General features: G+C 33.9%; 1 protein-coding gene across 1 annotated transcript in view; it reads right to left on the bottom strand.

Annotated features, from left to right (window-relative positions):
• Positions 1 to 9,144: 9,144 nt before the first annotated feature.
• LOC129232462 (speckle-type POZ protein-like) overlaps positions 9,145 to 17,615 on the bottom strand; it is a 36,149-nt gene continuing 27,678 nt past the window's right edge. Inside the window, exon 3 of the mRNA XM_054866607.1 lies at positions 9,145 to 9,689. Within this exon, the coding sequence (XP_054722582.1) occupies positions 9,145 to 9,689 (545 nt within the window). The remainder of the gene's footprint in view (positions 9,690 to 17,615) is intronic.

Consider the following 17,615-nt stretch of genomic DNA (forward strand, 5'->3'; position numbering starts at 1 on the left):
AGGCTGCTTGAACCGTTATGGCTTAGATGGCAGCACGTGTTCGGTTCATCATTTAACCGAACGGTTTAAATACAAAATCAGTTGAGCTAAGTTCGTTTTTTAAGCGTATCTTTCAATTGCAGTAAAAAAGTGACTGGCAATTTGTTTTTTGCCGAAAGAAAAAAAATGATATTTTACCCCATCAAGTTGTTAGTAATTTTAACGTTTTACTTCGTATTCTAAAAAATATTCATAGGTTAACTAAATGAAAAGCGTAATTTTAATTTGGGGAATTTTTTTTTTTTTTCGTACAAACGGTCAAAAATTGTCATTAGAAGAATCTACATTTCAGTATACAATTTTTTTTCTGAACAATAAAAAATACCATTTTAGTATGAAATCTTAAACCTGATATATTTTCGCTTACATCATGCTTTAGTTTTCTGATCGGAGACATAGCTTTAAAAAAAAAAGAACCTTGCAATTAAGAATCCAATTAGGTAATTTATTGTTTAGGTAATTTATTGTCCCACTTGGGTAATTTATTGTTTTTAAGTGTTCGTGTAATAGCGATATTTGTCTAATTATTTTGATTCAGATCGTCAGGGCCGGGACCGAACACTCGTTCTTCGGGTTACCCTTCGAACGTTCCGCCGAGCGAACTATTCAGCTTTGTCAGTCACAGCGCAAGTAAAACTTATAAACTTAACCGAACACCTCAGTCCGGTGCATTAAAACAGGTTTTTTTCAACAGAAAAAAACATTTTTTAGACTGTTGGTCTATTTTTCGTCATTAACCTGCACGATAAGCTTTAAAATGAGGTGTATGTGAAAGAAATCCATCAAGGATTGAGGAAGATTTCGCGTACTAACAAAAAACAGGCAAAAGTTATGATATATAAGGATGACTTGTTGATTGGAAAAACTTCCTTGAAGGAGAGTTTTTATTCATTCAGTAGCGAATTCACCATGTCACAATTATGAGGGGTCCCCAAGGGGATTCATAAATGCACATGATAATTGATTGACATAGTTCTGTGATAGAAAAAGAGGCCTCCAAAATGCATTACGAAGGGTCCCTAACTTGTAAATCAACCACTGCATTACGCTATAGAGTCTTCAGGGTGCCTCCAAATTATTGGGGGCTTAGGGTCTCACTTTTAGTTAGTTGGGGAACCCTGATAGCGCAAGTCATTAATTATTCCGTGGTCAGTTATTCTCGGCACGGTTTCTCAAACTTGTTTCTTAGAAAATTTTTCCATTTGAAAGGAGAAGGATTCGTCTAACGAGCAAACTGATAAATCATAAACATCATGTGTCTTTGTTTTCATTTTTTCCCTGACCAAACAGACCGTGTGCCGTTTTTCTTCTTCTTTTAGGTTCTAAGTTCATTTTTTCTGCAACCCTTTTAGTGAGAAAAGAAAATTGAGCACCTGAGTCAATAAATGAGATTACTTTCAATTCCTTATGTTTGAATTTTATCTTGGCAGTCAAAATAATTAAAAAAACTTTCACAACAACTCTAGAATAAAATTTACTGATACTATAGTCTATGCAACGAGAATTGGCGCTTCAAGGTCAAACAACTTTCCCGCTTTCCACCTTTTCTTCCTTCTCGTTGTCATGTGATTTCAGCGCTATAAACTTTCTCCCTGCATGACTTTTGCAGTATATAAAAAAAAATTGCTAAATCACGGTTGCCAACTGCTCCGCACCTTGCGGAGTTGCTCCGCAAGAATAGCGAAACTCCGCAGCTCCGCAAAAAAGTTATTTTGCTCCGCATTTCCCGACCTAGCGTTTTCAAGCACCGACATGGTGTTTTTAGCTGTTTTTACTTCCTTTTACAAAAAAGGAAGTATTGTATTCGCGAAAAAAAATTTCACTCAAAAATCGACCTTAATTTCCATTTTGTTCACCCCCCCCAGTGAATGTTGAGTTTTTTTTTCGACCCGACCACACGTGGATATGCGCCTAGGAACGTACCGACACCCGAAATATCCATTTTGACGATCCCCGAGTTAATTACAACGAGTTTTCTCGCGACGTCCGTATGTGCGTATGTATGTGCGTATGTGTGTATGTACGTATGTATCTCGCATCACTGAAAAACGGTATGTCCTAGAAAGTCGAAATTTAGTACGCAGATTCCTAGTGGGGTCTAGTTGTGCAGGTCCCTTTTTGGTTGCATTCGGATGCTCCAGAGGGGATCTTTTGCCCCTTTTTGGGGGGAAATCATTGTTCATTTCGATGTAAACTCAAGTGGTGTTATAATTTGGTGGACACTTGGCGATATATCGCCAGTCTTTTAGTCGCTAAGTTTTGTTGCCAACTTGATGTCAAATTTGGCGATTTTTTTTTTTTTTTTTATAATCTGGTTTTAATTTAGACAATGTTGGTGAGATTTAAAGAGTTAACCACTGAATCGCAATAAAATTGCCAATAATGGGGACAAAAATCTGTGTAAAACGTTTTTTGTGCTTCGGTTCGCAAGAAACTAGGGGTGAAAATATTTATTGTTTCCTTGCTTACTCCAAGGCGGTAATATCATTGAATTGGCGTAAAAGGAAGTCCTGTGATTCACACATCGGCTCGTTTATTTTTAAACTAATGCTTAAAATAATTACCAAAGCTCAAAAACAAATTAAAAATATGTGGTCATAGTCTCTTTTATTGAATTTTACGCAAAATACCGAGCCGCTCCGCAAAATTTCAACATGCTCACGGCAGGTGCTGCTCAAATTGTTTCTCCTAGGTTGGCAACCCTGGTTAAATGCTAAACCAGAAACTCTTAAGGAGTCTAAGGACCCTTAACCTTCAAAATTTTCGACTTTCTGGAAAAATATATGTTATGCATAATTTGATTCTGAACAATTTGATACCTTATTTTTTACCATACGCCAAAAACTTTTCAAGTTATCGTAAAAATGCGTAAACTTTCCTCATAGAGATTTATGTTAATAGCAGCTGTTTAAGCCTCTTTTTCTCAGGTACCGGTTTTTTCGGTTTTCTCGTTTTGCGCGCATGATATAGCTCAGAAAGTTTCTTATATATTTCCGTAAAACCTTTTATACATGTTTTTCTGGTATATATTTATGATCTGAACCTAAATTTTAACTAAAAATGAAAGGTAGTACTAAAGAAATATATATATATTTGCCCAAAATTTTGGAAATTTTTGATTATGACTAGTAAAATTTCAAAAAATAAATAAATAATTTAAAAAAAATTAAACAAATTTAGGTTCAGGTCATAAATATAAACCAGACAAACAAGTATGAAAAGTTTTACGGAAATATATAAGAAACTTTCTGAGATATTATGCGCGCAAAACGAGAAAACCGAAGAAACCGGCACCTGAGAAAAAGAGGCTTAAACAACTGCTGTTAACATAAATCTCTATGAGGAAAGTTTACGCATTTTTAAGATAACTTGAAAAGTTTTTGTCGTATGGTAATAAATAAGATATCAAATTGTTCAGAATTAAAATATGCATAACATATATTTTTTCCAGAAAGTCGAAAATTTTGAAGGTTAAGGGTCCTTAGACCCCTTAAACTGGGTGTCGTGGCGCCCTGGGGTGCCGTAGAAAGAGGCAAGGAGCACCGCGAAAGGTCCATGGTACCAATATAAAGTGGTTGCGTCAACTGTGCGCAGGAGTGGTCAAAAAGCAGAAAATGAAGAATTATACCAGGGCCCCGAATGCGACAGTTGGTCTTCCTCTTTTCCATTTAAATAAACATGGAATTTTTGGTAATGTTTTTGAGTTTATCAAATGTGATATAAAAAGTTTCTACGTTGACATTAAAAAAACTTTCTTTTTACTTCCTTTTACAAAAAGGGAAGTATTCTATTCGCAAAAAGATTTTCACCCGAAAATCGGCCTTAATTTCCATTTTGCTCACCACTGAATGAATGTTGAGTTTTTTTTTTTTTTCGATTCGTCCAGACGTGAATGAGTGCCTAAGAACGTATAGACTCTCGAAATATCCATTTTGACGATTCCCGAGTTAATTATAACAAGTTTCCTCGTGAAGTCTGTATGTACGTATGTATGTGCATATGTATGTCGCATAACTCAAGAACGGTATGTCCTGGAAACTTAAGATTAGATCCGTAGGCTCCTAGTGGGTTCTAGTTGTGCACCTTCCCTTTTGATTGCATTCGGGTGTTTCTAAAGGGGTCTTTTACACCTTTTTTTTGCGGGGGGAGTCATTTTTAATTTCGATGCAAACTCAAATGGCGTTATAATTTGGTGAACACTTGTTGCGTTTTGTACATGCACGTTTGCACCTTCAGACACGGCTAATTTTCTAAGAATCTATTTTTAAAAGCCATGTTTTTGAAAAATCTTATAGTAACCTTCACCACTAAATTGTGCGTAGTAACAATCATCAATAACTGAGTTAAATTGATAAATTTGTGAGCGAAAGAAAATTTAATGATTCCAGAGTAAATATTTTCTTCATTTTTATTTAATTTTCTCCTTTTGTATTTGCAACTACTGGTACCCGCAAGGCTTTGCCCGTAATAGAAAAATTAAAAGGTTTTTTGGTTCGCCTGTATATTTACAAATAATGTATGGGGAATTTTCTCGCCAATTGGCTTGTACCCATGTTACGGTTCCACGTTATGATAATTTCGTATCTCGCCAGTTGGCTTGTGCCCACGTTACGGTTCCACAATATGATAATTTCGTAATTTACTCGTCGAATTTGTGATAATTTTGTTCCTAAAATTGGAATAAAAAAAGAACCACATCCAATTTTCGAAAAATCGCTTCGAAGTGCACACCCCCATGCTACAAACTAACTTTGTGCCAAATTTAATGAAAATCGGCCGAACGGTTTAGGCGCTATGCGCGTCACTGACATCCTACAGACATCCAGACATCCTACAGACAGAGAGACTTTCAGCTTTATTATTAGTAAAGAAGATAAAGAAACTAATCAACTGAATTTTTATTTTGTTATAAAAGAGAATTAATACTTTAAATATTTTGATTATGAGAAAATAATGATAGTGCATCATGATTGACTACCATTTTGGTTTTTTTCCCAACCGCATGGTGATTATACCTTGGGACAGTCAAACATATCGTCGCTTCAGAGCAATAGTAAGACATCTAATCACAGGAATAACACTAATATATCCCACTGTTGCTCTGAGGCGACAATATTATACCTTAGGACACGTTCCAAGGTACAACATATGCACGGTTCTTAATAATTAAGAAATGTTTAGGAACATGGAACGATGTTCTAATCTTATGTTTTCTTTTAAACACATGTAATGTTAGATAATAATTCATAATTCATTATTCATTGTTCATAATTTTAATCATTACCATGAATAATTACTTCCTTTTACAAAAAAAGAAGTATTGTATTCGCAAAAAAATTTTCACTCAAAAATCAGCCTTAATTTCTCTTTTGCTCACCCCCGAATGAATGTTGGGTATTTTTTTCGACTCGACCACACGTGCATATATACCTAAAAACGTTTATACACCTGAAATATACATTTTGACGATCCCCGAGTTAATTACAACGAGTGTTCTCGTGACGTCTGTATGTTCGTATGTGTGTATGTACGTCGCATAACTCAAGAACGGTATGTCCTAGAAAATTGAGATTAGATACGTAGGCTCCTAGTGGGGTCTAGTTAAGCACCTTCCCTTTTGGTTGCATTTCGATGTTCCTAAGGGGGTCTTTTGCCCCTTTTTTGGGGGAAATCATTGTCAATTTCGATGTAAACTCAAGTGGTGATATAAATTTGGCGGACACGGCGATATATCGCCAGTCTTTTGGTCGCCAAGTTTTGTTGCCAACTTGATGTCAAATTTGGCGATTTTTTTAATCCGATTTCGATTTGGCCACTGTTGGTGATATTTAGAGATGATTATTAAAATTGTCAATAATGGGAAAATTACGTTAAATTGGAGTGAAAGGAAGTTATGTGATGCACACATTAGCTCTTATTTTTGTGCAAAATTGGTTTAAGTATATCGCATTTTCCTGAATCATGAAGATTTTCCCATCATACAACAGGATGTGTCCCAAAGTACAATAGGATGTTGTACCTTGGGACAGTTTAGAACTCTTACTTTAAATGGCCTACAATATTTTATTTACAAACTGTCTGAATCAAAAAAAAAAAAAACATTGCAGAAAAAAATTATGGAGCATTTTAATGTGACTATTAGACTTAAAATTTGATTTAAATAATTGGCTTTAAAAATTAAAATATGAAAAATGTCCCAAGGTACAATATTCACCCCTACTCACTAAGGGCGCTCATATAGGGGGGCGAGGGGGGCTCGAGTCCCCCCTTAGAAATTAGAACTTCCTTGCTTTTAGTACTTTTTTCTATATAAATAAAATTCCCTTTTGTATAAATATACAGTAGAACCTCCATTAAGGGACACCTCCGAATAAGGGACACCTCTATGGGACACTTTTTCTGGTTCCAGTCAATTTGAATTGGGACTTCTATGTATTTACCTTTAATTAAGGGACACTCTGTTTAAGGGACAGTCACAGAGCCCAAAAAATGCAAAAAATAATGTATAAGCTCATAAGAAATAGTGAATTTACTGAAATTAAAGTGTCACTATTCCTATAAAAGTTATTTGAGGTAAGTTTGACATACACATATGTGAAGGAAACCAGTAATGTATTGCATAAAAAACTTGCTGAAATTAACAGGCATGTTTTGTCCTCTCAACAACTTATTCAAGTAGATTCAAAGCCGATGCAGAGTGCACAGCAACTAATTAGCTTTGTGTATAAAACTTGAAATATGGACATTCATCGTAATTCACGTAGAATTACAGTGTAAATTACATAACGTAAAGCAAATATATGTAATGAACTACTTTAAAATTATTTCTGCATGCTACAACACTTTGTCATTAAAAATTTTTGATTAAATTTTTATTAATACAATAATATAAACTTAGAAATTTGAATGATTGTGAATTTTATTTAGCATATGTGAAACATTTTCAGTATTTAATCATAAGTGTTAATTGTTAATGTTAATTGTGATATTACACTACTTAGTACACGGCATGCATCAATTCATCCACCTCCGAATAAGGGGCACCTCCATTTAAGGCACAAAATATCTGGTACCCTTAGTGTCACTTATTGAGAGGTTCTACTGTATATATAAATATAATTCCCTTTTGAATAAATATATTTATTCAAAAGGGAAAAAAATCAGATGATAACAATTCAAAAATAGCTCATTTGAAATGGAAACGCAATCTAAAAGTATAACTATATTAAAGAAATTGTTCGAAAAACTGATGCGTAACACCTGCTCACCCTTTCGAGTTTTATAGACTGACGGGAAAAATGTAAGTTATACTAGGAGGAAAGAAAACAGCAAAAATCACTCTCTCATTAGTTTTCGAAAGCCGGGGGGGGGGGGGGTGAATGACGGGCCTGCTTTATAATGTTTGTCAGTAGAAAACTAGTCTTTCGAAAATGGTTGAATTCACTTCTCAATTACCTGTAATATTTTTTACAACGTTGAATTGCAATCATCATAAATTTAAAAAACTATGGGCGCCCATATGAGGGGGAGGGAGGAATCGGGGGTTCAGGCCCCCCTCTCCTTTAGAAATTAGAACTTCTTTGCTTTTAGTACTTTTTCCTTTACAAAAATGAAAAAATATTTCTTCTCTAGCCATTAATGAATAAGTTATTAAAAATGTTAAATTTTAATGTCTCTAATCTGTCCTGAAATTGGTTTTCATGGGGAAGATATCCTGCTAAACCATGGGGAAAATATCTCAGCCCCCCCCTTACAATTTTGCATATGGGCGCCCATGCTACTCACATGTGTATACATCACATGCTTCAATTTGTCATTATAATTTTTGATTGTATATTTAGTAGTTAGCGGGTCTCACACTTTTTATTAACGAAACTGGTAATTCGCACAGCGAGAAAGGAACCGCTCAGGGTGCAAGAGGAGATTCGGTTTTAGCTCTAACAACTCAAAAGGGGGTGGTGCAATCGAACGCTGTTTCTTGTTCATTGCGAGTGCTGTATCTCCAGAAGTAATGCTATGTTTTAGATGAAATTTGAAATAAATGAGGACCGATATGGAAACAGGCGATGATTCAATTTTGGTGTTACTCTCTTCAATGGAGGTTGATTTGCTCAATTTTTCGTGCGAACAAAAATAGCTTATTTAATGCAACAACGTAAAAGATCAATCATATTAAAAATCGTTTGCTGTCAATCGAAAACGACTGTCACGTGGTTTAACTGTTGTCAAAAAATTTGGAAAATGGGAATAAATTCAAGTTCTATCTGTTGCCATTTTTAATTTGTTAATAAATAAAATAAAGTCAGACATGTAGTCCTAAGGATGTCCCGAGAAATACGCTTGAGTAAAAGCATTGAAATCATAAATCGTCCGTCACCACATGCGGCGTTGAGCTATCGCTAGTAGCGAATGAGGTTCGGCTAGCGAATCGAGCAGAGGGAAGAGCCCCGTAGTCTATAATTCTATATAACAAAGAAAAAAAAAATCTTGAGGGAGTTGTTTCATTAAGCAATTGTATGCATGCGTTTTTTTTTTTTTTGAGCAATCACGATTGCTTATTGCTTTCATTTGACTGTTTTTGACGTTCCTTTGATTTTTCCCACCATCACCCTCCGCAGCATCACCGTCGACCGGGTCCTCACGATGCTGCACCTCTAGCGAAAACCGTCTCCAGGTTTCGTCAATATCCTACACTTACACGCATACATAAACGCACTTACACACATATACATATATACACCTACACACACACATACATACATACACCTACACACATACACAAACACATACACACACAAACACACACACCTACACACTCACATACACACAACTACCCACACACTCATGCCTGCACACAGATACAAACACACATGCCTACCCACACACATACCCCCACACACAAACACACACGCTTACATATACACTCACATTTGTGATTGCGAAAAACATAATTTGAATTCAAGATGACAAAATTCAAATTAATTTTTATTTTATTTTATTTTATTTTTATCATTCCAAGTTTTAACACTGTATCAATGTTGGGGGGGGGGGGATTCTAACTACCTGTAATTAAATATTTATTTTAAATTATGCGATTTCAACATTTTACATCAGTAACACCTTTTCTAGCAATTCTGAGTACAAAGTTGCGTTTTGCTTTGCAAAGTCTCTCCACTTTTCAGTGTTCAATACCACCTGCAAATTGTTCTTCAATGCTCGACAGGAAGCCATAGCAAGATCTTCGTCAGAATGCAGGTCGGCTAAGACAGTCACATCACAAACGTGATCCGATGACATATTTCTCAAGATGAGCTCTTTGCCCCAACTTTTCAACTCTTGTAAGTTGTACTTGTCGGAGGCGGCATAGACATCCAACGCCTCTTCCACGGATATTTCTCCCAGAGAGCCCGAGTAGATGAACTGCAACATGTTTCGGGCTGTAGATGGTTTCATTTCTACCAAATCCAAGGTATTCTCCTGACATTCTTTCATGCCACTTTCGAACATGGCTCGGAATACTTTGGATCGACTCGCCAAAATCGCCTTGTGGGCGGAAAACTGCTCTGTACCGACCCGTAAAGTGACGTCTGAATGCAAAACACAGGCTTCCTCGAACAGGCTTTTCATATCTGTTGCCAAAGTCGCTGTACCTGTATTGATGTAATGAAAATAATTTTAATGAGATCAAATAATGAAAATGACATATTAATTAACTAGAAGAGGATTGGTGTACATAAATACATGAGAATATAGTTAGTGAAAAAACTGATTAAAAAAAGGATAATAATAAGATGAATAATAATAACCATAGCGTAGACCAATCGGGGCATATTTACGCATGGGTCATGTTTACGCAGTGCATATTTTTCAAAACGAAACATAACTGGAGGGCCTACTGTCACAAAACAGATTGAGACAGCAAATATTATCATAAGTTTTTGAGCATCAATTTGAGCTTCGGTCAAGCATGCGGAAAATATAATCTGTTTTTTACGAAGTTGAGTAAATTTTGTGTTGGACGTTTTGAAGCTTATTGTAAATAAATAATACTTATATACGAAAGAACAAATATATAAGAATTAGCAGGATTTTATCATTTTTTGAGAATTGTATTTGTATGACCGGAAATGTTATTAAATTTTTTTTTGCACATTAAAAATAAATCCAAACTTGGCTACGGGGCAAGTTGACGTTGACGTCGAAGTACCTTTATACGCACGTTCTTATTGCGTATACTTAAACGTGCCTTTGACACTTTTTTCGCTCCAAGCTGTCTCAAACCTTCTTAGTATTTTCCGGCAATTTAGTTTTAAAAATTACCATTTAATTTTTAATTAAGTTACACATTCGGATCTTATAGCTTACAATCATGTAGTGCTGTTTTCATGGCCCTTCAGCATTAACTTTATACACTATTCAGTCTGTAATACATTTGCTTTATTTTAACGATGGTAAAACATTATGTTCAAAAGACAAACAGGACCACGTTAAGTGTCAAAATAGACATCCGTAAACGTGCCCCGTACCCGGGGCAAGTTTATGCAACCGATTTGAACTCAAAAATATTTTTTTAATGGTTGAAAACACAAACTGAGCAACAACCAAATGTATCAATTTTGACTCCAATTAGCTGTTTCATAAGACAGCAATGTTTAAAATTTCCTAAGTTAAAACATAAAAATTATAAAATTCATTGAAAAAAATCCTCGTAACCGTGCACTGGTCTGCACTACTAATAATAACAGTACAGGCGTCCCTCGTGTAACACGATACTTCTGCAACACGGTTTCGATATTACACGGTACCAAATTTGCGATTATTATAACACGGTTTCGATATTATACGGTACCAAATTTGCGATTATTATAACACGGTTTCGATATTACACGGTACGAAACTTGAATTTAATATTTCATGGTTATGATATAACACGAAAGTTATGTTTAAAAAAAGGTGGAATTTCATTTTTGTTAAATACATTCTGTTAATGTTTGATTATAACTCTAAAAAGTTTTTATTTTGCTTTTATGAAACTTGGTTTCGATATAACACGGTACACAAACCTTGATTTACATTATTTCTAAGTCTGGTATAACACGGTTTCGATATAACACGATACATCTTAACCTGAATTTTCTCATGCACATACATAATTAGTATTAAAAATAAGTAAACATTTTATTTTTAAAAAAGTCTCGTGTAGCACGGTTTCGATACTACACGGAACGAATTAACCGTGTTAAACGAGGGACACCTGTAATCTATGATATTAAATCTGTGCGCGTGTTGAATTTAAATCTCCTTATTACAAGAAGAGCCTCAAAGCAAAAGAAGAAATTTATTTGTTAACCCTCAAGCAAAAAATGGCAACAGATAGATCTTCTCAATGATTTCGTCAACTAAAACTGAGCTTGTGGCAGACAATAAATATCTAATTTAAAGTTGATTTTTAATTACTTAAAAATGCTTATTATTTTTTTCTGATAAATTTAGGTGTTTGAAGTTTTCAAGTCAGAGGGATTTATCGCCCGGAACCTAAGAAGGTATTTTTTACGGGCTTTACAATGAAACTGAAATCGAGAGAATACGATAATCATTTCAAGTATAAAGTCATTTTGTGCCATTTTTGCATCCTAAAATTAAAATTTGAACGGTATGGTACTTTTTGGCATTCGAAAACTACCCAACGATCTTCTTGGGTGCAAAAGTACCTCCCTACCAAATTTGGCGGAGATCAAACTTAAACTGTCTTTAAAAAGCAATATAAGCTTCCTTTTAGAATGCGAAAACAACTTAAAAGGGCAGATTAAGGTAAACACACCAGTAACGGCCAATGCTTAATAGTGATTCAGTAGTGGTCAATTCTAGGTTTATATTTGAAAAAAATAGGATTCCAGGTTTCCAAATGAATTTTGGTAATAATTTGCCTTAGATTATTAAAAATCAAATTGTAGTATTTTATTTGCTACTAGTGATACCCGCACGGCTTTGCCCGTAATAGAAAAATGAAAAGGTCTTTTGATTCGCCTGTATATTTACAAATAATGTATGGTGAATTTTCTCGCCGGTTGGCTTGTACCCATCTTACGGTTCCACGTTATGATCATTTCGTATCTCGCCAATTAGCTTGTGCCCATGTTACGGTTCCACGTTATGATCATTTCGTAATTTACTCGTCCATCTTATAATAGTTTTTTTTCTTAAAATTGGAATAGAAAAAGAACCACATCTAATTTTCGGAACATCGCTTCGAGCTGCACACCTCCATGCTACATACTAACTTTGTGCCAAATTTCATGAAAATCGGCCGAACGGTCTAGGCGCTATGTGCGTCACAGACATCCTACAGACATCCTCCGGACAGAGAGACTTTCAGCTTTATTATTATTAAAGATTAAATAGAAACTGGTAACAGATAAAAATTTTAAATCATTGCTTTTAATTTCCTTGTCGGTCAACAATGAATTTGGTTATCAATCGCGTGAATAAAGGCTTAGCTGTTATTAAAATCTGCTTTAAAAAAGTTATAAATCGAATTCTACGAAACATGGCATTTCCAAACACATTCTATCAGACGTGGAAAAAATCTCTTTATTTTGGTAATAAATTTTAAAAATTTTAACAATGTTATCACTGCAAAAATCTCGAAAACCTTTTAGGGATTTTTAATTAATACTTATAAAGCAAGTATTAAGTTTATGGAACAAAGTTTTAGCTTCTGGCAAGTTTAATCTGTTGTCAGTTTGCAGTCCAATTACTTCAGGAAAATTCACTAAAAGAATTAAATATGGATCAATGACGCTTCAATGAGTTAAGGCTAATTTCTGTCAGTTCTTGGCCCTCATACATTTGCTTCGAGTGAAGCTTGGATCTTTGTATATAATACTAGTAGTACCCGCACAGCGATGCCCGTGCTAAAAATTTAATGGAAGTCCGTTGAATAAAAAAAATTGATGCACCCTCCCCCTCTAATGTGAAATGATCATTTTTCTTTGTATAAAATCGTACACACCTTTTCAAAAAAAAAAAACCTATTTAAGTTTCTTTGGAATTTAAAACTTTTCATCAAATCATTAAATTAGATTTACAGTTGCTTTAAAACTCTATTTAGCGAGTGAAGCGGTTTTTACTGCAATTTAAAATATTTCGCCAAAGAAACAAAAAAAAAAAACCCTTCAAATAATATCTTTTATACAAATAATTCCGCAACTCTACTGTTTAACGCAAAACTTGCCTAGCAACCACGCTATCATAATCGATCCGTCTAACGAAAAAAAAAAACATCCCGTGGAACATTCAAAAATCGTCGTCAGAAAAAAGAAAAGAAAATGTACATTTCACTCAGATAAAAACAAATCAAAAGTTTCTTTTCTTTCAAAACAAATCGCCAAAACAATGAATTACAAAGATCTGGAGTCGAGAGAGATCTGGAGTGAAAAATGTCGCTTTTTCCAACTTGGATACTTTTCACATTGATATTTTGTTTGGATATCATTAAGTTTTGAAAGCTAAATCATAGTAATGTTCTTCTTTATAATTAAATGTAAAAGCGCGTACAAATACAACTTCCATCCCCTCTGCTTTTACGATGCACTGGTTTCTTTTTATTAGCAATTTCGAAGATGTTTCGATAACTGGGGGTTCGGCGCTATCATCAATTATGGGCTATAATTCTTTGCTTCTGTCACTATCAGCAACGCCATGGCCGAAGTACATTAGCCCTAGGTCTTTGGCGTCCACAAATTTGGCGACAATTGGGAGAATTGCTAAGACTCCTAGTTTTCAAACTCTTCCCGCAATTTCTACAATATCTGGGGGAATTATCACAACGTAGATCGTAAAATATGCAGAATTGGCGAAAACATTTCCCCATTGCTTATAACCCCATGGCGCCAAGTTTGTGGACCGTTAAGAAATTAAAATGAAGCGAAGCTAAAAGACGTAACCATGGCAATGCGAAACAAAACATCGGTAATTTTAATGGAGATTAGATTTATTCGAACTTTATTTTTAACGGCGTGTAACTTTTTTTCCTTTGGAGATAGACCAAAGGTCGAGATATTTCTAGAGTAAAAAATGTCGTTTTTCCCAACGGTGTCAAAAAGAAAACTGTGGGACAATTCCTTCACTTTTTATTGATAGACTTTCTGAAGAAAGTAGTGCCTAAATTTTAGCTAAGCCTAAAAAAGTTCGAGCTAAAAACGCAAATTACTCCCGCCGTAATTAAGTTAGAGCATTGAAACAAATTGTTTAAAACGTGGAAAATTCTACCCCTTTCAATGATACATAATATTAATAGGTGCAAGTAATTTTTCACCCCTTTAATAGCCAATAATAGGCAATTTACGTGAAATTTGGGCCTGAATTGGAATAAGAAAAGAACTATTTATCGGATTTTTTTTCGAATTATAGCCTATGTTACTCAGTAAGAAAGCACCTTTCATATAATGAAGGAATATTTCAAATAGGTGCAGCGGTTCCAGGGATTAAGTCGAACATATAAACACACAAAAATCCGCCGTCTCTCTCTTTATAATATTAGTATATATTTTCAGGCCCCAATTACGATATCGTAGGCCCTATGCAAAACATTTTTTCGAGACAGTCTGTAATCAAACCTAAACACAAATATTTAAGGAGAACCAGGAGTGCAGGGGTGTTGAGATGCTCTACCACTCGTTCAAAATATTTATTTGGCCGCAAAGCATCCCATTCCTTATGTACAAATAAAATAAAATAAATAGAGTAGAAAACCTTTTCTTTTCTAAGATAATAAACAAGAACAATTTAGTCCTTTTGGGGGAACTACAAATCGGGGGAACCGAGGCCACGGCTTAGTTGGTCTGCTCGGTAATCAGACCGCAGAATATTTGTGCAATGAAATAGCAATAAAAGTTCCATTTTTCGGATTTTGTTTTGCCCCTGGATGTCACTTAAGGGGTCACAGTATCTTTTGAACATTTTTTTTAATTTATGAATATTGTGTTTTTCTTTGAAACCATAACTTACACACTCATTTCGTAACCAATAATTTAGTTTCAAAATCTAAAAATATTAGCCACATTTTTTTAAAAATCAAAAAATTTAGGGAAATTTCAATTTTTTAAAACCCCTAAGTCTTTTTTGTTTTTGCACTCATTTAAAAAAAGATTTTTGCTAAGCAATCACAATAATCATCTCTAAAAATCTGTACATGCATTTGTTTATATATGTATTGGAACATTTTCTGCGAATAATTACGTAAAAAATCGTTTTTTTTTTTTAAATTTTGTTTTTAAAAATATAACATGCTCTAAACATTTGAGTAATTTATAAAATGCTCATCCAATGCACAGTTTTGTTAAATATATTATCCTGACTGCAAAAAATATTACTTTAAAGCTGTATCCTTAGTTGAAAATAATCCTTAGGGATTCTAATGATATGAAAACACAAAAAAAAAAAACGATCACCGAGAAAAAGCAATTTAAAATTTTTCTTTTGCATAATAGACCAGTGCCAATAGCTTTGAAAATGGTAAAAAGTCGAAAAAATTTAGAACAGGATAAAACCAGTTAGAAAGGTAAGAAAGTCTAATAACATTAATAGGAAAAATAAATTACGGGCGAGCTGAGTTCGGGAAGGGGGGTGTAGGGGGGTTTAAGGGGGGGGAAACGGTTTATCACGATTTCCGGAAAAACTAAGAGTCCTATCGAAAAAAACAAAATTGCAAAGTTGTTGGTAATAAAAAGATCTACAACTTTTGTATTTGCACTTTTTTTCTATAACCTCAAAATATATGCGAAAAATTCAAAAAACCGACTTTTTGGTTTTTTATTTTTATCTCCCACAAAAAAAAAATTTTTTTTCACTAAATTTAATGAAAAGTTACCTTATTATGTCCCAAATACACTGTAATTTTTTGGGTTTAAAATATTTATTTTTTCTCCTTATTTTGATTCAGTAGTAAAAAATCATCAGAATTTTCAATCAAAAATTCTCACGTCAAAATATCTGATTTTTTTTAAAAATCGGAGCAAGTTTTTTTCGTTGGAATCTCTACTTTTTGATGGTATAAAAAACAATATACAATACTATAGAAATGTTTCGCAAGAAATGAAAAAAATCAAAAAACTCGAATTTGAAAAAAAAAAAAAAAAGTCATAACTATGTAAAAATTTTAAGCTCCTTATTAAAATGTACACTTTAATTACTCGAAAAATGAAATTTTCCATGTGACATTGTCACAAACTGAAAATAAAAATATATTAAAATAATTAAAAATCAAGCTACAGCATGCATTTGTTTTATACCCTTCTCATCCATCATTAGACGGTGACTGCAGTGCCCCCTATAGTTTTTTGGAGTTACGAATAGCAAGCTACACTGTAGGATGGGATAAATGAGTAATTTCCGCAATTTCGAACTGTGTAACCTTGAATATTATGAAAAATAATCAGTTTTCCAATTGTGTTTGCTGTTAATTATTGTATTTGCTGTTAATTTAATAAATAGCTTAAAATTTTACATAGTGATGATTTTTTTTTTCAAATTCGAGTTTTTTTGATTTTTTTCATTTTTTGCAAAAAGTTTCCATAGTATTGTATATTGTTTTTTATACCATCAAAAAGTAGAGATTTCAACGAAAAAAACTTGCTCCGATTTTTAAAAAAAATCAGATATTTTGACGTGAGAATTTTTGATTGAAAATTCTGATGCTTTTTTACTACTGAACCAAAATAAGGAGAAAAAATAAATATTTTAAATCCAAAAAATTACAGTGTATTTGGGACATAATAAGGTAACTTTTCATTGAATTTAGTGAAAAAAAATTTTTTTTTGTGGGAGATAAAAATAAAAAACCAAAAAGTCGGTTTTTTGAATTTTTCGCATATATTTTGAGGTTATAGAAAAAAAGTGCAAATGAAAAAGTTGTAGATCTTTTTATTACCAACAACTTTGCAATTTAGTTTTTTTCGATAGGACTCGTAGTTTGTCCGGAAATCGTGATAAACCGTTTTCCCCCCCTTAAACCCACCTACACCCCCCTTCCCGAACTCAGCTCGCCCGTAATTTATTTTTTCTATTAATGTTATTAGATTTTCTTGCCTTTCGAACTGGTTTTATCCTGTTCTAAATTTTTTTGGTCTCAAACATTATTGGCACTGGCCTATAAGAACACATAGCGAGCTTGACCTGAAACTACTAATAACTTTTTAAATATTTGAACGAAAGCGATGAAAGTTTTTCCCTGTGTTTGGAATAATTTGTAGTTTTGAAAAAAGCAATAAAATATTTTTTGATCGTTTGATTATTTTTGAGGTACTGTGTCATAAATAGAGGTATTTATCTGAAATGTTACATCTTGTAATTTGGGCTAATAGGCTAAAACTGTGTCATATTTGAATTAAGCGCACCAAATTCATACGAAAATAGTTCCAAATACCCCGGCACAAAAATGACGGCTGCCCCGTGCAAACACCTCCAAATATTTGCTCTGGTTAGTATGCATATTATACAGCTTCCAGTTTAAAGATTGACGGAAGGAATTTATAAACAGCATCGTCTTCAGTGCGATTATGGCTATGCAAATTGAC

This window comes from Uloborus diversus, unplaced genomic scaffold (assembly GCF_026930045.1).
Source record: "Uloborus diversus isolate 005 unplaced genomic scaffold, Udiv.v.3.1 scaffold_12, whole genome shotgun sequence".
In the NCBI taxonomy this organism is placed as follows: Eukaryota; Metazoa; Arthropoda; class Arachnida; order Araneae; family Uloboridae; genus Uloborus; species Uloborus diversus.